General features: G+C 34.1%; 2 protein-coding genes across 2 annotated transcripts; both read right to left on the reverse strand.

Annotated features, from left to right (window-relative positions):
* LOC108662936 (probable LRR receptor-like serine/threonine-protein kinase At3g47570) lies at window positions 7,401-8,428 on the reverse strand. The gene is made up of 2 exons (XM_018124914.1): window positions 7,926-8,428; window positions 7,401-7,554 (listed from the first exon to the last, which is right to left on the reverse strand). The coding sequence occupies exons 1-2, from the start codon at window positions 8,362-8,364 to the stop codon at window positions 7,409-7,411; spliced, it is 585 nt and encodes a 194-aa protein (XP_017980403.1). The 5' UTR covers window positions 8,365-8,428; the 3' UTR covers window positions 7,401-7,408.
* Window positions 10,972-21,320, reverse strand: LOC18594349 (probable LRR receptor-like serine/threonine-protein kinase At1g53430). The gene is made up of 24 exons (XM_018124830.1): window positions 20,946-21,320; window positions 18,550-18,721; window positions 17,932-18,003; window positions 17,306-17,374; window positions 17,127-17,198; window positions 16,969-17,040; window positions 16,379-16,450; window positions 16,226-16,297; window positions 16,025-16,096; window positions 15,822-15,893; window positions 15,649-15,720; window positions 14,978-15,049; window positions 14,785-14,850; window positions 14,618-14,680; window positions 14,475-14,513; window positions 14,339-14,388; window positions 13,858-14,219; window positions 13,499-13,694; window positions 13,277-13,417; window positions 13,006-13,124; window positions 12,634-12,844; window positions 12,302-12,539; window positions 11,773-11,923; window positions 10,972-11,668 (listed from the first exon to the last, which is right to left on the reverse strand). The coding sequence occupies exons 1-24, from the start codon at window positions 21,058-21,060 to the stop codon at window positions 11,264-11,266; spliced, it is 3,045 nt and encodes a 1,014-aa protein (XP_017980319.1). The 5' UTR covers window positions 21,061-21,320; the 3' UTR covers window positions 10,972-11,263.

Raw genomic sequence — 26,918 nt, forward strand, 5'->3', positions numbered from 1 at the left:
TGCCAACTCGTACTGGCATTACTCATTTAAAATTTACATACGATGTCTACAACATGTATTCTAATAATTTACATTAAGTTCGTCTATACAAAACAAAATAATACTTGACTTCCAGCGGAGGGACTCGGATGAATATACAACTACTGAATGCCGTGACACCTACCAAAAAATGGACATAAATCTACAAGGACACCGCGTCCTAGCTACCGGTTGCCTTGTGATCAGAAAACATGAAGTTTAAAAAAGGTGAGTATAAACCCAGTGAGTGAACAAGAAAGGGAACAAGCAACAATTATGGAGAATTTAAAATCATGATGCACTTGTTTCAAAACAATGCAATTTAGTTCCATTCATATTAAAAACCCCTCATCAAACCCTTAAATGATTAATCACTTGGTCATGAGGAACCCATACATAACCAATAATTTGAAAAATGAAAGTTTCAGTGATACACCAACAAGTCAAATTTGGGGACGAACCTTCGCTGTAGCAGGAAGGCATTCTCGCTGCAGCGAGAATGAATTTTCGTTGCAGCGACGTTGGGATTTAGTTATTAGTCGAACGAGGGTTTCTCAACTGGTCGAGGGTTTCTCACTAAACCTCTTCATTTTTAACTTAACTCATTTAGTCCTTAATGTTGGAAGTCCATGCTCAGATATGGTAGCAAATAAGTGAAAAATAGGGCAACAATTAGACAAGATAGGAGACAAAACAGAATTTTTTCACTGCAACGAAATTGTAACCCAGAATCAGAAAGTTTCTTACTGCAGCAAGATTAAATCTTGTTGCAGCAAAATTACAACCCAGAAAACAGAAAGTTTCTCGCTGCAGCGAGAAGCTACAGTGTCATTCTCGCTGCAGCGAAAATTCATCCTCGCTGCAGCGAGTTTTCAATCAATCTATCCCTCCAAACCTGAGAGTTTCTCGCTGCAGCGAAAATGATTCTCGCTGCAGCAAGAAATAGGGCACCAATGAGAAACTTGCCCTTCTTACCAAAGAAAAACCACCCTGCAGAAATGTCCAAACCAACATGAAACGCATAACAATTTTCCACAGTTTAACATGTCAAATTTCACAAGCAATTCAACCATATACCATAATATGAACTTTCTATAACTCACACATTTACACATACATATATATGTATACGTATACTCATCATCATCATGCACAATATCCCATCATCATCATCACCAGCTCAAGCACACTCCTTACTCGCACATGGCTGGGTCATCACCGGGTTATGCGCATTCCCTACTCGCACATAGCCGAGTCAATGTCATTACACAATAATATATTCATATATATATATCAACACCATGTGGTAATGCATGAATCAATAATAGTCACATGTCACAACATAAACCATTTCTCAAGAGCTTGTTCGTAAGGCACTCATTTTCTAAGAAAAGTTATATAAAATCATTCAAACACTTTGTACAAAACAGTCACAAATTCCAAAATAGTTTTGATAGGCAGTCCACTCACCGATTTATTGTTGAGCCTTTAGTTGACTATAATTCCCCTAATGATCTAATTGGAAGGATAGGACTCCATTAGAACCTAGGATCACATTAGCATAAACAATAGGTCAATTCACACACTATGAACCCTAAAAGCTATCTCTTAGCTAGCTTTCAATTGCCACATTAAATGGCTATCTATGTTCACTATCTTAATCACTAAAAAGTAATGAACATACTCAACTCTTAATCTAAATTACTAGCCATTATTTACAGCTAAAAAATTGAATTTAATTCATCACTCACCCTTGGGTTTCTTTGTAGTTAAATTCTCTTCCAATAGCTTCCAAATAAATGGGATAATTCTCTTTTTCTCTCTCTAGAGCGCCCAACTAGTGAGAGTAAGTCTGGAAATAAGCTTTATCAATAGTTTTGAAGTGAGAAAGTGAAAGAATTAAAGAGTTCTAGCCAAAAAGGCTCAAAAGTATGAAAACTAGAGCTAGAAAGAGAAAATTATGCAAGCTCCATATCAAGCTTCCATGGAGTTTTGAAGAAACGTGAGAGAGGAGAAGAAGAAGAAGACAAGCTGCTGGAAAATGGGAGAAGAAGCTGCTAGAAGGAAGATATTTATAGCCAATCTTATCCATTCCCTTAAAATTACAAAAATGCCCTTCCACCAATTAACTTATTCTCCTCCAATCTTTTATGCAATCTTTTTTCTCTTTTAACACTGGGACAAGATCCATAATGGTCTAGACATGTTCGGGTTCATAAAAACTTAAAATTTTAACCTGAGGTAAAAATTGACCATTTTGCCCCTATTATGAAAATTGTTGTCATTTCTAATTTTCTTCTTGTTTTCATTAGTACACATCATTTATGCAGTCTTATGCCTATTTAGGCCTTAAAATATCATAAAACTTTCTTCTGGAAGCTTATAAGAGAAAATGACGAAACTACCCCTGGCTCGTATTATTACATCTATACTTAGTTACAAGCCTATAGAGGTTGGGGTCTCACAAGTGGACCGTCGAGTAAGTGGACATCCTACCCAATCTGCGTTAGAAAAAGCATAAAGCACTAAAGGATTGTGAGATAAAAGCTTAGTGCCAAATGAGATGGTTCCTTTAACATAACGCAAGATTCTTTTCACAAGTTGAAAATGATATTTTGTAAGAGAATGCATAAATTGAGATACATAATTAACACTAAAGGTAATATCCAGTCAAGTGAAAGTTAAATATTGTAAACCACCAACAATGCTTCGATAAAAATGCAAATCTTTAAAAGGATCACTAGAGCAAGGATAAAGTTTAGCAAGCATGGGAGTGGATATAGGTTTACAGTTTGACATTTGAGCTTTTTCAAGAAGATCATATGCATATTTAGGTTAATTAAGAAGGAGGCCTTGAGAAAAATGATGAACTTCAATGCCTAAGAAATAATGAATGTGACCAAGGTTTTTCATAGAAAATTCATTATACAAATCTTGAATGAAAGCATTTAAAGAATGATTATCACTGCCAGTTAATAGAATGTCATCAACATAAACCAGTAAATAAATGGTGCTATTAGAATGATGTCTAATAAAAAGAAAAGAATCAATTATATTACAAGAAAAACCAATGGAAAGAAGAAAGAGACTAAAACGATTAAACCAGGCACGTGGGGATTGACGAAGACCATACAAAGCTTTTTTCAACTTGCAAGCATAATGAATCTTACTGTGATCTTAGAAACCAGGCAGTTACTCAATGGAGACAGGTTCAGTCAGTTTACCATGAAGAAAAGCATTCTTGACATCCAATTGTTTAATTTCCCAACTATTGGCTAATGCAATGGTAAAAACAATCCTTATAGTGACAGGTTTGATGACAAGAGCGTAGGTTTCAAAACGATCTGATCCTTGTGCTTGTGAATATTGTTTTGCAACCAAACGAGCTTTGACTCTTTTAAGTGAGCCATTTGATTTTAACTTGGTCTTGTAAACCCATTTACTGCCAATGACATGCATATCAGAAGTTCTTGGAACCAACTCCCAAGTATCATTTTCTTCTAATGTGGTGATTTCTTCTTTCATGGCTTGGAGCCATCTAGGATGTGGAATTGTAGACTTGATGGTTTTTGGTTCAAAGGGAATATGAGCTAGAAAGGTAGAGCCATATTTAGGATTTGATTTGACAATTCCATTCTTTGATCTATTTGTCATGGTATGGAGGTTTGGTTGAGTGGAGGATGTAGAAGGAGACAGAGGTAAGGAATTTTGTTCTGTCAAAGGAGACGGACAAGTTGTTGGAAGACTTTCACTATCTGACAAAGGTGATTCAAGTGGAGAGCTAATGAGTTGAATAGATGGATGTAGAGGTGTTTCTGATTGAGAGTGAGAGAGCTGAGTTATGGGGAATGGTGTGATGGAAGAAGGTGTAATGGTGTTTGCAACACTTGAAGAGCTAGTTGCAAGTGTTGGAGTAAATGGAGAAGGACCGTTATCTTGTTCTGGTTCACTAATAGTTGGTAAAATCTGAAAAGCTGATTAACTGGATGTGTCAAGCATCGAATCTAAAGTCCCTGCATACCATTCACTAAATGAAGTAATCTCATAGTTAGAACAATGTGCAATAGTTAAAATATTTTATTGCTGAAAAGGAAATGTTTCTTCATCAAATACTACATGTCGAGAGATGTATGTGCGTTTGTAAGTGGATAATAACATCTATAACCTTTGTATATCTCACTATACCCTAAAAAACACAAGGCAACGATCTAGGATCAAATTTAGTCTTATTGTAAGCCCTTAAGTAAGGAAAACAACGACAATCGAATGTTCTTAAAGTTAAGTAGTTAGGTTGTCGATTATGTAGGAGTTCATAAAAGCTCTTCCAATGCAATATCCTAGAAGGTTATCGATTGATCAACCACACAACAGTTCTAAATGCTTCGTTCCATAGATATTTGGGAATTCCATTATGGAACATCATCGTTAGCCCTAGTTCAGTGATATTCTTTTGCTTTCTTTCTGCAATGCCATTATGTTTAGAAATAGTAAGACAAGACATTTGATGTTTAATGCCATATTTAGAAAAATAAGCATGAAATTTGGTATCATTAAACTCACCTCCACCATTGGATTGAAAAACTTTAAGTTTTTTGGTAAATTGATTTTCAATGTATTAATGGAAATCAATAAAGCACTGTAAGAAATCATATTTATATTTCAAAGGAAAATACCAGGTGAACCTTGTATATTCATCAATAAAAATAACATAGTAACTAAATTTCTGATGTGATAAAATTGATGCTTTTCCCCATCAATCATAATGAATAATAAAGAGAGGTTCCTTATAGACTTTCATTCTGGTTAGAAATGGTAACCTACAGGCCTTGGCCATTTGACAGCTAGTGCAGGTGTGCTCCATATCACTGCACTTATCCTTACTAAAAATTAAATTTTGTTTTCTCAAAGTGTCAATTACACACATGTGAGGGTGTCCTAGCCTTGCATGCCAAACTTTAGCTGTTGCAAATTGAAATCTATTGGAAAACAGTACTTCTTACGTTGAGCTCTTTCTTGAGTGTAAGGCATAAAGTCTTCTTTTCCTATTTCCTATTGCTACAACTTGCTTTGTCTCCTTGTCCTTTATCACAAATCCATTATATGAGAATTTACAAGTATAAAGATAATGAGTAATTAATTGGTTAATCGAAAGTAAGTTTTTCTTAATCTCAGGCACAACAAGAATATTGTCAATGTCTAAGCTAGTATTTAATGGAAAGAAGAAAAAGATTTAAGAAATGGGATGGGCAATTAGATTTTTTTTTGGTAAGGAAAAGATTTTGTTTAAAAAACAAAGAAATATAAGAGATATCGACGTGAGAGAGTAAGAAATAAATAGAAAGATAAGCAAGAGAGATAAGTGGGAGAGATAAACAGAAATAAAAGGTAAGAAAAGGAGGATTTTAAAATACAAGAAAAGATAAGAGAGAGAGATATCAAAAAGAGAGATTTTTTTTTGCTTGGAGACTATATATATTAGAAAGAGAGATAAACGGGAAAGATATATTAGAAAGAAATATTGGGAAGATCGATGGAGAGAAAAGAGGGGTTACATCAAAAAAAAAAAGAAAAGGAGTTGTGATAAAAGATTGAGTCAGAAAAAAAGAAGAAGAAAGAGTTGTGACAGAAGAAAAGTGTGGGCTATTAATTTGTGCTTAATCACTCTAATAGCATGAAGAAAAACTCAATAGGGAAGCTGAGGAGATAGGAAGTGAAGAAAATAAACGAAGAAGAAGGTAAGAAGTGCAAATGATGAATTTGTTAGTTTTTCTCTTAATGTTTGGTGCAGAGAAAGTCTTTGCTTTTATAGAGTACATGAATTGTTTGTATGGAAAGCTTTCAACTGTATAGAGATAATTTGTGCTGAATTTTAGCACATGTAAACTATGATTTGGGCCTACTGTTTGTACATGATTTTGTGCTGATTTTTAGCACATATAGGCTATTATTTTGGGTTGCTGCTTGTATATCTGTGAGGTGATTTTGTGTTGATTTTCAGCACATGTGAGTTGTAATGGTAGTGTTGTTACTCTTTGCTTTAGATGGGTGATCTACTCCTACAATCTTTTCATATTATGTCTTATGAATGAATGGTTATCATTTCACAAGGTGATTATTGAAACATACTTTTATCTAAAAGTTGTGTCTTACAAAATGCAAAGATATCTTACAAAGAGTTGCATTTATGAAATGGTTGTTTCTTTGAGAATAGACACTTGCAAGCTTATATAAAAGACTTGCGACTAACCATTTTGAGACATAAAAAAAAAAACAAACAAGAGCTAAAATATCTAGAGCAAGAAAAGTGTTATGTTCCTAAAATTAACATAAACACTTAAGTTCCTATCAACTACAAAAAGAGTCCAAATTCCTTATAATCTATTTGATCTAGAAAATAAAACTCTCAAGTGTATCTAATGGTATTCTCTTGTAAAATGCAAAACAAAGTTCGATGTTAGCTTTATTGTATCCCAAAGGCTATTCGCATTATTCCCTTTGTATGCCAAGTGATAGAAACGAAATAGGTCTTCAAGATAACGTCTATTTAAAGGCTCGTCTTGAAGTCAATTTTACCAGTTCTTTGAATTTCATCTAAATCTATTTGTACCAACACTAAGATGACTTTTTCTTTAGGTTCCTTTTTGCTCGTGGAGTTGTACTACCAATTCTTTTGTGGGCAGCTTTTTACAGGATGCAAATGTACATTCTTCACCCAGCTAAGGCAAGTGTTATGTGATCAAAAGTCTTTAGTCAACGAAAGACTTAAGACTTGAAGTGGCTGGTTGATGGCTGGCTTAATAAAATAACATGACCTTTTAAAAAAAACTATATATGGCAAGTACACAAGCTTGAAAATGGATCGATTTGGGTAGGACCGATCCAAGAATAAAACACAAAATTGTGAGCACTAACAGTCGCTTTGCCATATGAACAAATCTCTACAGCCTGGCTGCGTGTACGCACTAATGATGTTTCTTATTGACAATAACAAACCCTGAAATTCCTCAGAACAAGCAATGATAGTTCTCCAAATTCCCCTTTATTCCATGGCAGAGATAAGTAGTGAAGACGGAACTCTTTTTTTTTTTTTTTTCAGTTTTTCACGACAAATTTCGTCATGATTGCAATTCGGACTTCCTTTCCATTCACGTTCCTTTTTTTCTTGGTCGAGAAAAAGAGTGACTTTTCTTGCATTTGGACAAATCTATATACTTGCATTTAAATGTCATCTATGCTTATCTTTTTATACACGGTTCCGCGCAATGTATATAAAACAAAGAAATTGGTGGAATCAATGCCAGACCCTACGGTAGAGAGCTAGAAAAACCAAAGATGGAAGATCGGTCTTCTTTTTTTTATTTTGAGCAATAAAACATAAACAATTGCCACTTCATCGAACCCGTTCAATGTCCTTTAAGAACTTGACTTTGATCTTGCTTAGCTTCGTAGCAATTTCCTTCATATCAAGCCTCTCGTCAGGTAACTCTGCTGAACACTTTAGGGGTAGTTGCAAAATGGATGATGCACAATTCTTTGCTGCAGGCCATTCTTTCTCTGCAGTACTTAGCAAATTGGTGTCTACAACTTCAACTAAGGTAGATGATAATAACTCTTTAACCCAACTATTCAAGCTCATTTCTCCTAAAAACATCTCATCTATAGGCTTCTTTTTTGTGAAAGTTTCCGTCATAAGAATACTGAAACTATACACATCACCTTTTGTAGAAACGATTCCTTCTGTTCCATACCCTGTATATAAATTTAAATACATCAGCAATATTCAAAATTGATGTTTCATGATAATGAAAAAAAAATGCTACTATAAACTATCTAGAGATTATATTTATGCATGTTCGACTATGTGCACAAGTAGGAATAATAACTTGGAGTATTATTACAAGTATTACCTGGTTCCATATAGCCAATCGTTGCAATGGTCATGGTTTCTATCATTGAATCCTCTTCACATAAGAGTTTTGCAATGCCAAAATCACTCAAATGTGCAACCATGTCTTCATCCAACAAAACGTTGCTGAGTTTTGAATCGCAGTGAACCACAAGCATTGTATGACCATGATGGAGATATTCCAATGCAGATGCAACATCTATCATTATGTTCAACCTTTGCAGGATATCCAAAAAATAGTTGTTGGAATACAACCATTTATCAAGAATCCCATTAGGCATGAACTCAAGTACTAAAGCTTTGAAATCAATATTACAGCAGCTACTGATGATTTTCATTAAATTTCGATGACGAATGTTGCGGAGAACTTCACACTCAATCTCAAAGCTCTTAAAGGCTCCTTCGAACTCTAACTTGAAAACTTTTACTGCAAATCTCATCCCATCTGAGAGAGTCCCTTGGTATACAGAACCAAAATTCCCTTTACCAAGCAATCTACTTTCACTGAATCCATTTGTAGCTTGATTGAGCTCATGGTATGAAATTCGTCTCCATGTTCCTAAAGGTAACAAATCTTCTTCAGTTGGCAATTTTTCTTACCTCTTCCCACTTCGTAAGAAAATGATAATTAAAGCCAATACTAAAATTGTGGAAGCAATAGGCGCTAGTACGTATGTTATAAGCTTAGCAGCTGCCTTGGAATTTCTAAGAGGTTTTTTGCATCTTGGAACTTGAAGTTGAGTTGCACCACACAAAATTCCCAATTTCTACCGGTAAACTCCCCTTCAATTGGTTAAATGACAAAGATAAACGTTTTAACTCTTTGCACTTGAATAAACTGGCTGTAATTCTACTAGAAAGCAGGTTATAACTCAAGTAAAGCCCTTCTAATTTAGGAAAATGATCAAACATATCCTTCGGAATATGACCAGTGAGATTATTAAGGTTGAAATTGACGATTTGCAGCGAAAGCAAGTTGCGTGGAATGGATGGCATTGAACCAGAGAGCTGATTACTGCTAAGATCAATTTTTTGCAATGAAGAGATATTGAAGATGGAGGAGGGGATTGAACCTGAAAGCTGATTTTTAAACAAGCTCAAGATTTTTAGCTTTGACAAATAGCATAAAGAAAATGGGACAACACCCTTGAAGCTGTTACGGTACAGAAACAAGCTCTGAAGTTCAGTTATGGAAGTGCCAAACCATGATGGGATTTCCCCAGTGAAACTGTTGTTACCGAAATGTATATGTTTCAGTCAATGCAAATTGGATAATTGGATTGGTAATGTGCCATGGAAACTATTATTTGATATGAAAAGCAAAGAAAGGAATGATAAATTTCCTATGTGGGGTGGGAGGGTGGCTAAGAGTCCCAAGCCAGAAAGATCCGGAGCTGTGACTTTATGGTGCTTGGATCCGCAACTGACACCAAACCAATTGCTAACAGAGGTAGAAGAAGACCAATTGGTTGCCAAGAGATTTATAGGGTCATGAGTAACATGTTCTTTCAATGCAAGAAAAGCTGATTGGTCTGTAGCTATGCTGGTTAATTTCATAGAGAAAGTAGCCATAAAAAAATGGAACATAATCCCAACAAGCACAGCCAGGATGAGGCAAGTGTTTTCCATTAGATTTTGTGGGTTGAGTCACAAAAAATTAAGGAACAACTGAGAGAGATAATTCATTCTTTTATATATATTTTTTTGGGCTGAAAGAGGTGAAATTGACATCACTTTACAGCAGTCATTTTCTTGTATAATGGCATGTGACAAAAGCCCTGTAGCAAATATTCTGACTTTTCAATTGCTTTTCTATGGTCAAGTAACTTCGTTTTCTAGCTTGACAGACCGCAACTCCACAACTTGGAATACTATACCATATATGGCAAGTGCAAGTTCTTCAATATGGATATGGGTAGGACCGGCGGAAGAATAAATCACAAAGTTGTGAGCAATTGGCAGTCACGTCGCAATATGAACAACAATACTTTCTAAACGATTTCTACCTATACATATATAGAATTTTCATTTCTACTGGTATTTCATTGGCTGAATTTTATATAGAACGATGTTAAACCTGTAAATTTTCTGCAAATTGATCACCTACACTTCATTGAATAACAGTTAGGAACCTCTTTCTGGAAGTTGATGATCAAGCTCCAATAGCCAGTTACAAACTCTTGCATTGAACTATAACAACGATTTCTTATTTTCTAACTTGACAGAAACTATGAATATTGGAATACATTTAAAGCTATACTGCAATACTGATTTCTTTTTCTTTTTCTTTTTTTTTTAAATTGCAATACTTTTAATTCTGATAAATACCACTTTTCTTTTTAAAGGGGAAAATTTCCAGTCACTAACTTTTCATGATCGATTTTCTGGCATTTTTTTAACATACCTTCAAACCCATGTGCGGCTGCCTAACTTTCCATGATTTTGATTTTTCTTTTTGGGTATGGGACCAGGCGGCTAGACTTTGTCTGCAATCTCAAGTCTCTATGTTTGAGCATATATATCAACATTGCACAAACAATGAGGAGAAAGAGGGAGTTGGGGAGCAGGCCATGATTGTCAAAGCCATATATAAATATTAATTAATTAATCACCCAAAAGGCCAAAAGTTGAATTCACTTTACACCCAATAATAGATTGTATTAGTGAAGAAGAAATGATGCAATCTGACAACAGCCTGGAAAAAGAATCACTTAAACAAGGAAAATTTTACAGAGCCAAATCCTGTACTGTCTATACAGCATACCCAACACACATGCAAAAACCATAAACCACCCTGTTTTCTTTTTTTCATCTTAACAGGAATTTCCTGCATTTTCATCATGCATTTCCTGCATAATATACACCCCTACTATCCCTCTAGTCACAATTTTGGTTTTAGCCATGGATATGATCAATTTCATGCTAAAACTGCTGCGGCCTGAGTCAACTACCCACCAGGATGATGCCAAGAACTATTGCTGGCAAATGGTGAACTTTGATTCTTCCTTACTATAACTAATACTCATATGTCTTTGATTGTAAATTAATCAACCAGAACAGTAGTGCCAATTCTAAGTATATAGCTCCATTCAAACAAATAGTGAACATGTGTTCTCTGCCACTACAACAAAAAGTAGGGGACAAGCAGCTTTACAATAATGTAGTAAATCCAATACAATCTGCACTCATTCAATTAACTCTTCTTTACACAAGAAATTTGAACATCTTCATCTGCACATTATATCAAAACATTTTTCTTCACATCTTTCCTTTACAAAGAATCTTCCTAGAAGTCAAAAGCAAAAGAATTTTAGAGCATCGACTCATTCAATATTGTTCTCAAGGATTTTTAAGAAGCATACTTGATGATGAATGTTCTCGAGTCTCATCTGGGAGAGATATTGAAGAATCAATCCATGGTCCATCCATAGATGTGCTTCTTGGGGCCTGACTGTCATGAGAAAATATTGAGACATTCGTTTGGCTGTCATGTGATAGCATCTCAAAGGCTTTAAACCGAGCATCCTGGTCTGCATCCTTGCGCTTGATTATTGGAGCTTGAACAGCAATCTTGCCTTCCATCATACTCACAACAGAAGACATGGATGGCCTTAGAGTGGGAGATGGATTGGTGCACAAAAGAGCCAAGTTAAGCATCCTTAATGCCTCTTCTTTTGAGTAGTGTGAACCAAGACTTGGATCAACTAGCTCTAAAAGGTTTCCTTGCTCTTGCAGGACATAGGCCTGCAATCATATATCCCCACATGATCAGAAAAACAAAGAAACAGCATAAAGTCGAAACCAAAGATTACACAGTAGAAAAGCAAGAGCTGATAAATATAGCTCACCCAATCAAGGAGGTAAACAAACTCCTCCTTAGGCCTGTAATTTGTGTTGCTCTTCCCACTGACAATCTCCAAAAGAACAACACCAAAGCTATAAACATCTGCTTTGTCAGTCAAGTAACCCCTCATTGCATATTCAGGGGCCATGTAACCTCTGGATAAGAAAAAAATACAAAAAATGTCAAGTATAGCACTAGCGAAATGAAGTTAAGATAGCAGTGTCTGCATGATATTTGACGTATTACATGTGGTTTACATAATGCTAGTCACCATATTGCTTAGGCATCTGCTAATTCCCTATTATCTTTTTACTAAAATCTGCTATAAAGTAACTGGACTAAAAATCAACAGCATTGTCTTTTTGGGTCAAACAGCAATGTCTTGATAAGAACAGACATCTTTTTCACCATATTTATCCAAATTTAAGGAAAACTTTAAGCCCTTATTTCGATATTTTAATTTAATCTATCATTATAGAAAAATACTAAATTAAAGCAAAAAGATGCAGGATGGGAGACAGAGGGAGACTCACATTGTTCCAGCTATCCTGGTGCTGATATGAGTGTTCTCTTCTTCATCAAGCTTGGCCAATCCAAAGTCAGAGATCTTAGCATTAAGATCCTTATCAAGCAGCACATTTGTTGCCTTAATATCTCTGTGAACAATTTTCAGTCTTGACTCCTCATGAAGATAAGCTAAACCTCTTGCTATTCCCAAGCATATTTTCCTTCTGGTTGACCAGTCCAAGTTAAGACGCTGTTCATCACGACCTGAAAAGAAATGACAAGAGAAAAAAGAAGAGACTTTTTAAGTCATAATTATCTTTCTTGAAATATTAGTATAAGATGTTAGTGAAGCATTTACCAAAAAGTGCACGAGCAAGACAGTTGTTTTCCAAGTACTCATATATTAGCAACAACTGATTTCCCTCAATACAACAGCCATAAAGCTTCACAAGGTTTGGGTGTTGCAATGCAGAAATCATCCCTATCTCATTCACAAATTCACGATTTCCTTGCTTAGATTTAGAGGATAGCTGCTTAACTGCAATTACTGTACCATCTGACAGTACACCCTACAATCAAGCAGAGTGAAAATTCAGAAAGTAGTTCAACAAATAATCCTTTCTCCCTCTTAGCACAAAGATTGGATATATCACAAACTAGACACTTTATCTTATTCGGAATACTATAACCAAGGGTTCTAATCTTAGACTAAAATGAAAACAATTATTACCTTGTAAACTGGCCCAAATCCTCCTTCACCAATCTTATTTGCAGCATCAAAATTATTGGTAGCAGCTTTCATTTGTCTTAAACTGAAGTATCCAGTTTGAAGATCTAGCCCATGAAGTTCTGTAATATGAGCAGATTAAAAGATTTAGCCAGTCATAAAGAACATCAGAAACAATACCAGTTTCTACTCTTCTTTTTTGGGGCTACGAAAGTAAAAGTCAAAAAGGCTTAAGTAATTATTATGAACATATTTCTTGCATAAATGGTCTTACCATTGTTTTCAGCATTTTTGCCACCCAAGTAACCTTTCAGTCGGAGGATGATCAATAGCAAGATGACAATTACACATGAACCAATCACAATACCAGCAATGGCTCCAGCTGATAACCCATTCCCCGTGTCAACCTTAAAGTCTAAAAGACAAGATAGGAGTTAATGAAAGACCAGTTAAGAAATTAGCAATGAGCAAGTTCTTCAATTTGACATGGACTTACTGGGAGTTACTGTAATGGCAGATATAAGTGGTCCATAGACCCCTCTGTCAGGAATGGCAGTGGTTCCTTTCCCCCTCCAGTATAAGTGAATCTCCAGAGTACTTCCATTTACATCAACATTGAATTCCCTGCTGATGCCCCTCCGCACACCACCAGCTTCCTGCATAATATTGAAATTCTCCAAAACCACATTCCCCTGCAGAAAATTAAAACTAGAGTTTCAGAAGCTAAACTTATATGTTGAACACATTTTGAACAGAAAGGAAACACTCAGAAACTTTCAAATTACATTTACAGTTTTATCTATAAACTTACAACACAAAACTAAAGGTCCATGAATATAGCTACCGTATACTTACTTGAATTGATACGTCAAATATGCGCCTTCCAAGACTCTCAAATGTCTCATTAGCAGAATACATTATCTCAGCAAAGTGAAGTTGCACTTTATAATTGCCTTGTCTCAAACACAAGCCATAGTACTTCAGTGATTGAGGTGAAAGCCGTGCAGTTTTATAGTAGTCTGGACCAGTCACAGCAGATGAAGTTCTTGCAATGTAAGGGGCGTCTTCTTTGCCCAAAAAAACCCCTGTACTACTATAGGCCCACTTATTTGCTGAAGAAAAATAGTTTGATGGACCAAATCTGCTTAGGTCCTCTTCATAGTCATCTCCATCAACACTCATCGTCTCTCCTCCACAATTAATAAACAAGGAATGGTCTGCAGACAAATAAGCAATGTATATTAGAGAAATTTCTCATGAGAAGGACAAGAAGATTGAACAAATAACAAGCACATATAATTCCCAAAAGCATAATAAGATATGTAATTATACTTACGGTTGGGATTTCTGGGACAAGGAAGGTCCTTCCTTAAGCACCAAGAGATTCTGCCAATTAAGAATGTAACTTCAGTTACCAATTATTTTCTAAAATCAATTATAACGATGAAAAGAACGATAGAAACAAAACTTACGAGTTGCTATCTGAGGATGAGAAACTGGACACTAAGTTCCTGTTAAGTAATAAAATGATAATTTTAGAGAATATACTAGATGGGATACATTAGTAATAGAAACGAAAGGACATTGAAGATTCATGAAACATCAAGAGGCTTACACATTTGCCTGTTGGCAACTCATTTGAGATGAGTCTGTTGTGAAATTGTTGTAAGACAAATCTCTGCAATGAATATTTTCAAACAATTAGTTTGAACTAGCAGTCACTACAAGCAATCAATATTCTTAACATAAAAAGAAATATTTAGAGCCGGGAGATGGACTGACATGTTGTTGTCGCTTTGTAATATCCAATTTGGCACTGCTCCACTCAATGAGTTGTTAGTCAGAAACCTAAATCATAAAGTTTCACATCTCAGTTTTAATTTATGCAAGAAGCAAAAAGTAAAGATGAAAAGAAATTGCTTACTAGAAAGGTAAGCATTTCCATTTAATAATGCTTAGATTTTTATCGACTTACAAGAAGTTTAACCTCGTCAAACTCTGCAATGTTGATGGAACTTGACCAGTTAGGTGGTTGAAGCTCAGGTCCCTATAGCAGAAGTCATGTAAGCATAAATTAGAAGAAAATTTTCCTCATTTGAATCTATCTACCAGGGTACAGTTTCTAACAAAATTGGATTACCACATATATTAGTGAGCAAATGTAAAACATTTGACAATATCCTAAGGGTAATTATTTCATATCTTAGGTGTAAATCAACTATCAGGATGAAGAGACAGCTTATTGGACTTTCATAGTAACTAAGAAAATTTTGGCATGGACAAACAAGTCAAACCTTGAGCAAAGAAATCAGCCTGTCCTTGAAAATATGAGCATATACATATCAAGCTATCAACTAGCAGTGAGAAATAAAATACTAGTAATTGAGACTTTGGTAACGTAAAATGCAAATTCCAAGTCTCAATTCATATTTCATCAAACCATCCAAAAGGTTGTCACTGCAGATAATTGTCATGAGTTTTTCATAGGTTTTGTTTCTAGAGGCAAATTCAAAATAATGAAACAGAATTGGGATAAATGGTGTGAAACACTTCTGCTGTTATATTCAATTTGATTTTCACTATTATCTTCATTGAAAAATCAAATCAAGAATCTTCAAAAGGACTCAAATAATCATGCAAACTTACAATGTTTTCAATGATATCATTTCCCCTATATAGGCAGGGATTGAACCAGAAAGCAAGCAATTTCGCAGTACCCTGAGTCACAAAATTAAAACAAATCCTCTGATGAGACAAACATTAAAAACAATGAATTACAAGGAAAAACTTCTTACAGTAACCAATGGTCATCAACTCACAATTCGTCCATATTTGTCATTCCCTCCAAATTAGGGAATGCTGAACTTGAACCTTTCAAATCAGATATCCTCCTGAAAATGATGAGATATTAGAATATTAACAGATGCTTGATAACTTCATCTTCTTGCATCTCCCAATTATTGTCATGGATATTGTTGCCACACAGAATAGAGCACTAACGATTTGAGGAAAGAACACTCACAAATCGGTTAAGTTTTTTAACTCAGATATAGTAGAAGGAATTGGTCCTTCCATTGATGTGCCTTGCATATCCCTGCAAGAGATTAAAATCTTTATAAATAACAACAAAAAGGTAAAAGGAGGGAAAAAAACAGAATACAATTTTAAATAGTTTCTCTATTAAAATGATAAAGTAGGTAACAACATAGGATTTGATACTCACAATCTTGTAAGTTTGGTCCAATTCCCAATAAAATCAGGTATCTTCCCTGACAAACTACTTCCATCTATCCGGCTGCAAGACGCATTTCAGAAGGTCAGGATTTCGCAAAACAGTATGATGAATTTTCAGATATCCACATCAGATAACACTTACAAATCAGTTAAGTTCTTCAAATTGCCAAATGATTCAGGAATTGTGCCTGTAAAATTGTTTGCTGAAAGAAGACTGAAGGAGTAGAAAAAGTCAGTTATAACTCAAATAGGACAGAACATACATCGGGAATTCACTCAACAAATGCCATTGAACTCGAACAAGAGAAAAATTCAAAATAAAATAAAATTTTGCATGTTGTCTGGAACAATGGGTGGTACATTCAGGCAGTTTTCAGCAGTAACTAAGCTCATATTCATAAAAACCATAATTTGTGAAAAACCAACTAAAATCCATCTTAAAGACAGTTGCTAGACCTGTATCGTTTTTTGTTTTACTTTGATACATCAATCTTTGCATAAGGTATCCAGGAAACAGAAAATCCCACAGTAACCAATTTTCGAAATCCAGGAAACATAAATTAAACTAGACCATCAAAACTTTGGCTAAATGAATTGTATAACAGTGTAAATTGAGAACCAGATCCACCTATATAATTAGCATCAATTCCATATGGTTCTTTACTTGGTGCCATTTCATCTCATTGTTAATAGTAATCATATAACATTTTTAAGGCTGAGAAAAGAACTTACAGTCTATTCAAGCGGCCCAAATTTCCTAGGTTGGATGGAAGAGACCCCCCAAGCAGATTATCTTCCAAAACCCTGAAAACAAAATTTAATTTGGAATTGATATATTATACAACAACTTCTTTGTTCAAGTACATGCAGATTTATGCATCATGACTTACAGTCCTTCAAGTGTAGAAATATCACCAATTTCCTGAGGAATTGAACCACTAAGACGGTTCCCCAAAAGTGACCTGAAGCAGTTAGAAAAGGTGACCAGTTATATACCTTCATTGATGGCTAAATAATCCTATGGCAACTAGCAAAGCACCTGACAGATAAAATGAAAATAGTAACTTACAAGTTGGCAAGAGGTAGACGAGACAAACTCGATGGAATCGATCCATTAAGATAGTTGCGAGTGAGATCACTGTTCAACAATGGAAGCTTTGCTAAGTACTTTTCCAATCTCAGATAAGCATTAGAGAAACAGTTGATATTCAACAGATCATTACCTTCTACCAAATGATTGGACAGACTTTTGCATTGTTAAGCATAGAAAATTTTAAAAGGAGAAAAAGGGGAGAAAGCTAATAAGTGGATAGTTTCTCTGAAGTATTTTTCTTTGTCAATATAATGTGATTCCTGCACCTGTTAACTAAATCTAGAACAGAGAGCATATGAACTTGATATTTATCCCAGCAATTTGAAGTTTAAACAAATTGTGAGCCTGGTCTCTCAGACAAATCATAATCACTAAAAGGATTGTTTATTGTTTACTACAAGAAATAATTTTAACAATGCCCTATATCTAGAACATAATAAAGCAGTTTCAAATCCTATCAATCCATCCAGGCTCATTTAGAGACAACCTATTAACAAATGATCTCCATATTCTAGTATATTTGTAAAGTGAATTGAATGAATTAATGAACCAATGAGGTAAACTGAATTCCTAATGTTGAAAAATAAATACATATAACTTACATTACTTCCAGATGAGTAAGGTTTCCAAATTCTGGTGGTATAACTCCAGTCATATTGTGACCCTTTATCAAACTGTTACAGCAAAGCAAAAAAAATAAAAAATCAATTAAGAAGGAAACATATATATATATATAGAAAAGGATGTAAAATACTAATAATTTTGATACAGGACTAAGAATCTAGTAACCCCAATAGGATCAAGCCTGGGAATTGATGACATCTTCATAGAGTGAATTACATAATCATTAAAAGCTTTTTTCATTAGAAACTTTGACAAGAATTACATAAATGATTGTTTAGTGGGTATTAATTAACATAACTAGTATCAATTTCAGCATTCAGTTTTGGCCTGCTGCTAATTTGCCCCAGGAATATATGCCTTCTCTGCCAAAGTTTTAAACTAGTTGCAGATAATGAACCAAAACAATTAGTCCTAAACATATTCACTACAACATCTCCTTATAATATTCTCAGAAAAGAGCCTAATGTTCCCTCTTGATCAATGTTCCATTGCAGTAAAGAAAATATCAGTAGAATCTGCATGACTGAACAAACCTAATACATTGTATGTATGTAAGCAAATCCTTGCTAAAAAGGAAGAAGAAAAAGAGAACGTACATTTGAGTGACGTGGCAGACAGTGTTGTTGCCATCAGAACAGTTACACGCAATAAGGCTTTCAGTAAGTTCAGTAATGGTATAGTTCCATCCAGGCTCAGTGCAAAAGGTTCGGCTGATGCCAGTAGCATTTGGATGCTGCAGCTTCGAAAATACAGTTTGAAGAGTTTGCACTGTTGCAGACAAGTCCGAGAAATTACTCAGTAAATACACATACATAATAATAAAAATAGTCCTTTAATCAGTTTATCATTTGTTCTTAATTGAATCAAATGTTCAGCAAAGGAAAAACATGTTCCAAGATTTTCCATTGGACGCGTGAAATAAATGCAACTGTAAGAAGTTTGGAGTCATTATGATGAGCCTAAAGATTGATGGCACATCAGATTTGACCAGGACAAACATGAGAAAAGTCAAGGCCATATAAAATATTCAGATTTGACCATTCAGTAACAGTAGACACCATGGTCAAACTCAGGATGCTGTTTTTCTGCTCGTAATGTCAAACATGTTCAGATTTAAAGAAAATAAATGGATTATCAAAACCTGACCCCAGCTTAACTGTTTGACTAAAAAAATTCACGAAAGGAATGTAAACATGGCCAGCTAATTGGCCATTCATGCTTATAAAAATGTAGGATGAAGACAGATATAGTACTCAAATTAGCGGCAAAGAGAAGCAGCCCCATCAAGCAATAATTGCTACCAGACAAAGGACATTGCAAAATCTAATAACTAATGGAATCATATTAAAAATTTACTTATACTAATAGCCATCACTGCCAAGGGAATAAAGTCTATATCTGATCTAATCACCGATGGAAACCATCCTATGACTGTGATTTTCCTTATTTAAGTGTTTAAAAATTCACATGAACAAAGAGCAGATGAAAAACACTGGATGTTGTTGGCATAGAAAAAATGGCAAGTGGTTTGGTGATGGGCCTTGAATTAATGAAGTTCTGAATGTTTCTTAAAATATCTCTTATTGACCAAGTCAACATGTACAAATAATGCAAGGCAGGTAAGGAAATGCCCCAAATCTAGGCAAACTAGTGGGGCCATCAGCTATACCAAATAATGAATGAAATGGACTGGATCAAAGTTGAGTTTGAAATGAGAATCACTATCTTTCTGTGGTAACATCCCTTTGATAGGAACTATTCCTTTTTTCTATTGAGAATTGCCAAATGTTTGAGATAATGAAAGCTACATATTTAGAAGCATAGAAAAACAAATATGGAAGACCATAAACATACAGCAGGGAATCAGATTGTAGGTCATCTTATTTTGAAAGCAACTGACAGATAGTCCAAGAAAACAAGCATCCAACAAAATTAAAAATTATCAATTATCCTAATCATCTGTCGTCTTGCTGAGAACATGTTAGGGGTTCAAACAAATCTCTAGGTTTTTGTTTCACTAACAAAAGACAGAAACAATAACATAAAGAAGTTACAGGATAAGGATATAACATTGTCTTTAAACATTCATCCATTTTCCCAGAAACCAAACAGAACAGAGGAAATACCTTAAACAAAAAATGCATCAATCCAAGAAAACCCATGTGAGAAAAGTGGAGATGAGTGATGATTAATGCAGAGGAATTAAAGTAAAACAAAGTCAAATCAAATTTTTCTGCGGATAGAACAGAGTAGCAAAAGAAAATAGAAACAAGAAATCCCAACTTTAATGAACTCTTTAAAAATATTCCAAGAGTTCTTTTTCTTCACGTAAGCCATGTTTTCTGATCAATCACATCAAAACTTCAACATAAATTATTAAGAGAGAAAAAGAGTCCAAAATTTCAATCCTATTCGTAATTTTTTACTAGAAATTCCCAGCGACCAAACAGAGCTATCTGCCAATACATCATACAAGAACAAAGAAACTAAACCAGCATTGTCCAAAATGACAAAAACATCTTTGTCGTCATATATTTTCTCATCACCAGAAAAAACATAATGCATTCCATGTAACATAACGCTTTTAATCACATTTTAACTTCTTAATGCTTCAAATTCTGTAAAACCTTCTAATTTGTTGCCAAAATTGCTAAGTCACATATAGCCAAAAGAATCATTCTTACTAAAAACATTACAAGAAAGTTTGCATCCCAGAAACTAGAACATAAAGTGAAGAATAAAAAATTAAAAATCAGTTTTTTCTTTCTTTTTCTCTCCCAATCCTCTGTAACCAAACAGAGTAAGTTCTATTCAAAAAGGAACAACACCCACATCCTTAAAAATTTTCATCTCTTTTACCCTTGAATTCTCAGGAACCAAACAGAGCAACATGAACTTAAACAGTCAAAACAAAAGAAAGAAACACCGAAAAATATACTACTAAAAAAGAACTTAACAAAGTATGAATAAAGGTGGTTGGTTATTCGCATACCTTCAGTTTCAGGCAAAAGTTGAGCATTTGATCCAAACTCAGTAAAGCAATTCAAAGCCAAAAAGCCCAGAAGAAGTACACAAACCATCTTAAATACAGAGAAAACAAACCCCATTTTCCTCTTCTTCCACCCCAAGACTTTCTCCCCTTTCTCTTTGTCTTAAAACCAAAATATATACCATACACTTATAAACCCTTCAAAACAACCGCAACAAGACAAAATAAACTAACGTTACAAACAAAGCGAAACACTATGCTTCTATGTTCTTCTTTGAACTATGATTCGTTTGAGAAACGAAGTGGAGTTGTTATGGTTATGCAAGACAAGAAAGAAAGGTTATAAGGGAAGACGTCGTGTTTTATTTTATTGAAAGAAAAGCAAACGTGGTCAGAAAAGGAACACGAGTTATTTATTGTGCTAGGAATTGATATTTTTATTCTGGTTTTTTATTTTTTTTTTAATGTAAAAGAAAAGAAAAGACAGATGTGAGTAAATGAATAAGACTGGGACTGGCGAGGGAGGGAGAAGCCGCCGATTAAGGCTTTCTACATCAGCGGGCGCTGCCTTGGAAACTGCTACAGTGCACACACGCTTTGCTTTTCTGCCGGCTGCCGGCATTATTTATACTTAGAATTATAGTATGTACAATTTTTTTACATAACTTTGTATATATTTATATTTATGTTTATACCTTATTTTCAGACAGGTGTGCCTTAATACCTTGAAACCTTGGTAAATGTATTTCAAGTTTGCAAGTGCTAGTTGAATGACATAAATGTGAAAGAAATGAAAAAAAAAATTAAGGAAGTGAATGGGAAAAGGAAGACCTTTTGAGCAATTTCCCTTCAAGATAAATATTTGGTGCCATGTTATTTCTAACCTATGCCTTTGATGAATATACATCAAGATTATACGTAATGAAATCAATTGCTTGATACAAGGTGGACTTTGCTTGAAGGAAAGGTTAGAGAAATAAAAGCAAAATGTAGAGGAAGATAAAATGGAGATAGAAAAGTATAAGACAAGGGCCAAAAACAAAATTGTGGGCTTTTCTAGCAAACTATCCATGTGCGAAAGAGAATAAAACTTTTGACCTCTTCCATTTTTTAAAGGCACTTTGCTCCAAATTGCAGAACCTTGATTTTTACCACCTTTCAATTCCATAGTCAAAATGAGAGATTGATCAAACCAATTTGAAAAAAAAAAAAAACAAGGTCAATAATGGGAACTCGTAATTAAAGGTCTAAAAGGCCTCTTTGGCCTTAATGATTCTACTAATCAAACTTGACTTTTGGAAAACTTGATGCAAAGAACATCCATAAAGTAGCAAAATATTATTTGAAATTTCAATCCATTACGTAATCAAACACTAATTTGGAAAGTTCAAATTCAGGTGGCTGACCCGCGTACGGAACCGTACCAAATTTAAAAATAAGATTATGCATTTTTTTCTTATTTTTATCTTTTTAGCATTATGTAGTACCATTTAATAAAAAAAAATTACAGAACCGTCTGACCTCAAACTAATAATTATCAGTAAAAATATTTTTTTTTTGTAAAAGGAAGTGTATACTTTTTTATTTTGTTAACTTTAAGTAAATTACATCTATAATTACTTAAATTTATTAAAATTTATACTTAAATCATTGTAATTTTTAAAATTATACTTTAATCATCAATGTTTATAAAATTATACATTAATAATAATAATAATAATAATAATAATTATCAATAGTTAAACACTTGAGCATTTAACTCATTGATTTGTGCATAATTTTTTTAATTAAAGAGTAGAGTTCGAATCTTCTTTTTTCAATTTTTAAAATAAAAAATTTTACTCTTTAGATGGAGAATCCCCATCTCTAATTTCAAAAAAAAAATTGACTCTTTAGATAATGAATCCCCATCTCCAATTTAAAAAAAAAAAATGACTCTTTAGATGGCTAGTTAGCCTTTTATTTTATGACAATGAAAATGATATTGGAAGTATTCATGAATTGAATTGAGCTTGTCCAATCTCTCTTTTTAAAAATCAAATCCAAGTTTGATTTAGCTGGTTTATTTTTACGTTTTTACTATTAAGTCTTGACACCTTGTCACGTCACTATCTATATAAGCTTTTAAATAATGAAGACTAAGTTAGCTTTTTTATTTTATGACAATGAACATGATATTATAGGCATTCATGAATTGAACTGAGCTTGTCCACTTTCTCTTTTTAAAAATTAAATCCAAGCTTGATTTAGTTGCTTTATTTTTTACATTTTTACTATTAAATCTTCACACCTTGTCACGTCACTATCAATATAAGCTTTTAGATAATGAAGACTTTGCTAAATAGTAAAATTTCTTGCTGTAGTGATCCTTAAGGTATTTCAATACCTTAATAGCTGCTTGCAAATGAGAACTTCCATGTTTGTCTATGAATTGTGATAAAACTTGGACAAGGTCGATGAAAGTTAAATATAACAACTTTCCAATTAATTGTTTGTAATTAGTAGCATCTAACAGTTGATCGTCACCATTAGTTTTGTGATTGTAATCAATAAGAGTGGATACTAATATTACTCCCAAAAAATCCTTACCCATCTAACAAGTCTAATGTGTACTTCCTTTAAGCACTTATAGATCCTTGACTCATCTAATGCCAACCTCCTGATCCACATGACATTAATGGGAGTTTGGTGTCTGGGATCTCACATCGCTTGGTTGTGGAAAAGTGCAGATATTTATAAAGCAGTTCATTGGTTGCACGTTAAGACATGTTTAAAAGCTTAAGGTAGCTTGAATCAAATTAGGCCAATTCGCACATCCATAAAAAATTTAGGTTTTGGACACCTCTATACTAAACAAAACAAATTAATTGAACGTAATAAAAAGATAAAAATTTAGTTAAAATTTTTTTAAATTTTATATTTTGAATAAATGCCAAACTTATTTCCGAGTATGATGACTAAGAAAAGCTAACAACATATTTAATTTAACATCAAGAAATTTTCTATTCACAAAGAAATCAAGAAATATATGCCCAGGACAATTAGGTACGATGAAACTGAGTTCAATCAAATGTCAAACTATATTTAATAAATATTGTGCAATACAATAGTATCAATGCATTATTTGCCTAAGTAGAGTATTTGATTCAAGAATTGCAAAATATGTGTGAAATTTTGAATTATTTTATTTCATAAGTTGTATACAAATTTTAGTACAACTCAAATCTCATCACAACTTGGTTTATTCTATATGTTTTCCTAGGAATTAGAATACCAAAGACCAATTATCTACGCTTAATTTGACTCAATTACTCTATCATGATTAAGTAATCCTTTAAGTGTGGTGCGTTAAGAGGGTTAAGGAAGGTATCGGGCTCTCTTTTACTGTAGCGTGATCCAGCCCATTCTTTCAATAAACCAAAAAAAATCATATAATATGGTAGTTTGATACTTATTTTGGGTATAGAATCCTTTCCGCAGTTTAACCTTGTAGATGATGTGCTGATGATAAGGTAATCCTATCACAACCTGATTTTAATTTTTTTGTCAATATTAAAAGATTGTTAACATATTTTTAAGTTATTTCAGGATTTCGAATTAATTTTTAAAAAAGTCAGCTATATGGAGTGGGTATTAAGCACAATATGATGAACAAGTGGGTTGCCCTCATTAATTGCAAAGCTGGTACGCTTCCAGCCAACTATTTGGGGCTGTCGTTGGGTGCCAAACAAGGCTTTGTTAATATGTGGCAACTAGTTATTTAGAGGGTCGAAAGCAAATTAGCCTCATGGAAAGCTAACACCTTTTTAATGGGTGGTTGTGTCACACTCCTCAAATCGATCCTCAACAGTCTCTAGTGTTCTACATGTCCCTTTTTTAGATGTTGGTCATTATACAAAATACCATTAACAAAATTCAGAGGTGTTTTTTTGTGGGAAGGCCGAACCTAGTGCACAAGCTCTATCATGTGAACTAGACATTTGTGTGCAGCCCACGGGAACTTGGTGGATTAAGGCTGGTCGATATTGGCCTCAAGAATAAGGCATTGTTAAACAAATAGTTGTGGCGCTTTGAAAACGAACCAGAAAGCCAATGGAGAAAAATTATGGTGTAAAAACTAGGCGAACAACATAATGGATTTTTGCCTATCCCTGCATATGGTTCTAAAGTTTTTGCTGTCTGGAAAAATATAACTAAATCTCTTACCAATACATATGACTATAGTAATTATGTTGGTGCAGATAGGGTTTAAATGGAATTCAAGGAACCGACAAAATTAACTTCAAGGTGAGCCTTTTAATAGACACAATCTTTAAGACTTATTTCACCTCACCACTCTGTATGTAAAAAGAGAATAATATAAATAGCCTTAAGGATATAATGAAGCCAATGTCTAATTTCGTCTTACCCTTTACGAGAGTAGACCGCTAGATACAGTCGAGGGTTTACAAAATTGTTTAGCCTTAAGGCCTACTTTCTGCAGCAATTTGATTATAAGGGATTTGAAAGCTTTTGTAATTGATGGGAACTTAGGTGTTTATGTTAATAGAACACAACACTTTTCTTACTCTTGATATTTTTACTCTTGTTTTGTGTTTGACTTGATGTCTCAAAATGGTTAGCAATAAGTCTTTTATATAGGTTTGCAAGTGTCTCTTCTTCAAGGACACAACCCTTTCATTAAGGCACTATTTTGTCTAAAAGATATCTTTAAATTTTGCCAAATACAACTTTTGGATAAAAGTATTGTTTCAATAATCATCTTATGAAAAAATAACTATTTATTTCATAAAATATAATCTTTGAGTTATAAATTAAAACGATAACTTTCTATATTTAACTTTTGAGCTATGCTGTCTTTTCAATTTGTCTCATAACTTTTGAATGTCATTTTACCAAGAGACATAACTATTCACATGAAAACATGCCTATAATCCAATAGACATACTATGTCACTTTATGTGATATAATTTTTGATCTAAGATAACTTTTCATTATATGACATAACCTTTGATTTTGAAAATATACCAATAAATTATATGTTAGATTGGTTGAGGTTAAGTATTGGAAATGGGGAACAAGCAAGGTTTTGGGACGACAAATAGATTGAAGGTTGTGTCCTCAGATTTGCTTTTCCTAAAATTTTTGCTTTCGTCACCACAAAAAACAAAAAAGGCTGAGTTGCTGATTTTGGTGAGTAGATTGGCGATGAATAGCATTGGCATGTTCAACTAAGGCGATAGGTTTTTTGTTGGGAAATGTAACAGTATGAGCATTTCAAGACATTGTTAGAGAGCCAAATTCTTGCAATGAACTTTCAAGACGGACTTATCTAGAAAGGTTGCTCCAATGGAAATTACAACTCCAGCTTTTTCTATAGTCTTGTACTTCATGACAATTCGGCAATTGAAGAGCATTAGGAAAAAGCCTAGTTAAGCCTCGCTCCGTTTAAAACGAAAATCTTCTGCTGGCAACTCTTTAAAAAGGGCATTGTTGTTAAGGATAACCTCATGAATAAAGGAATTATAAATGATGCAGTTATTACATGCCTCATATGCAAAAAAGAAAAAGAAATGATCAGTCCTCTCTTTTTTCAATGTGAGCATAAATGGCCACTGTGCACCTACCCCGAAGGTATTAAAGAAACACCAAAACCCACAATAGGTTAAACCACCAACAGACAAGCTGAAAATCAATACTAATGGTGCTAGTAAGGGTAATCCCGAGGAAGCTGGAGTGGGTGCGATCGTAAATGATCATGGTGACAGTCAAGGGCGGACTCAAAATTTTTTTGAGTGGTGTCATTAAGATGATATTCAAAATTTTTGTTTCTTCGATCCAGAATCTACTAAAAGAGTACTTAGATCAAATTCAATACGACTACTTAAAAGAATATTGTTGAGTATCATCATTAGCAAAATTTTGTTGTTGTTGCCTATGATCTGATCTAATCCTTATGAGAATTTTTTTTTCTTT

The sequence above is a fragment of the Theobroma cacao genome, chromosome 7 (assembly GCF_000208745.1).
Source record: "Theobroma cacao cultivar B97-61/B2 chromosome 7, Criollo_cocoa_genome_V2, whole genome shotgun sequence".
Classification (NCBI taxonomy): domain Eukaryota; kingdom Viridiplantae; phylum Streptophyta; class Magnoliopsida; order Malvales; family Malvaceae; genus Theobroma; species Theobroma cacao.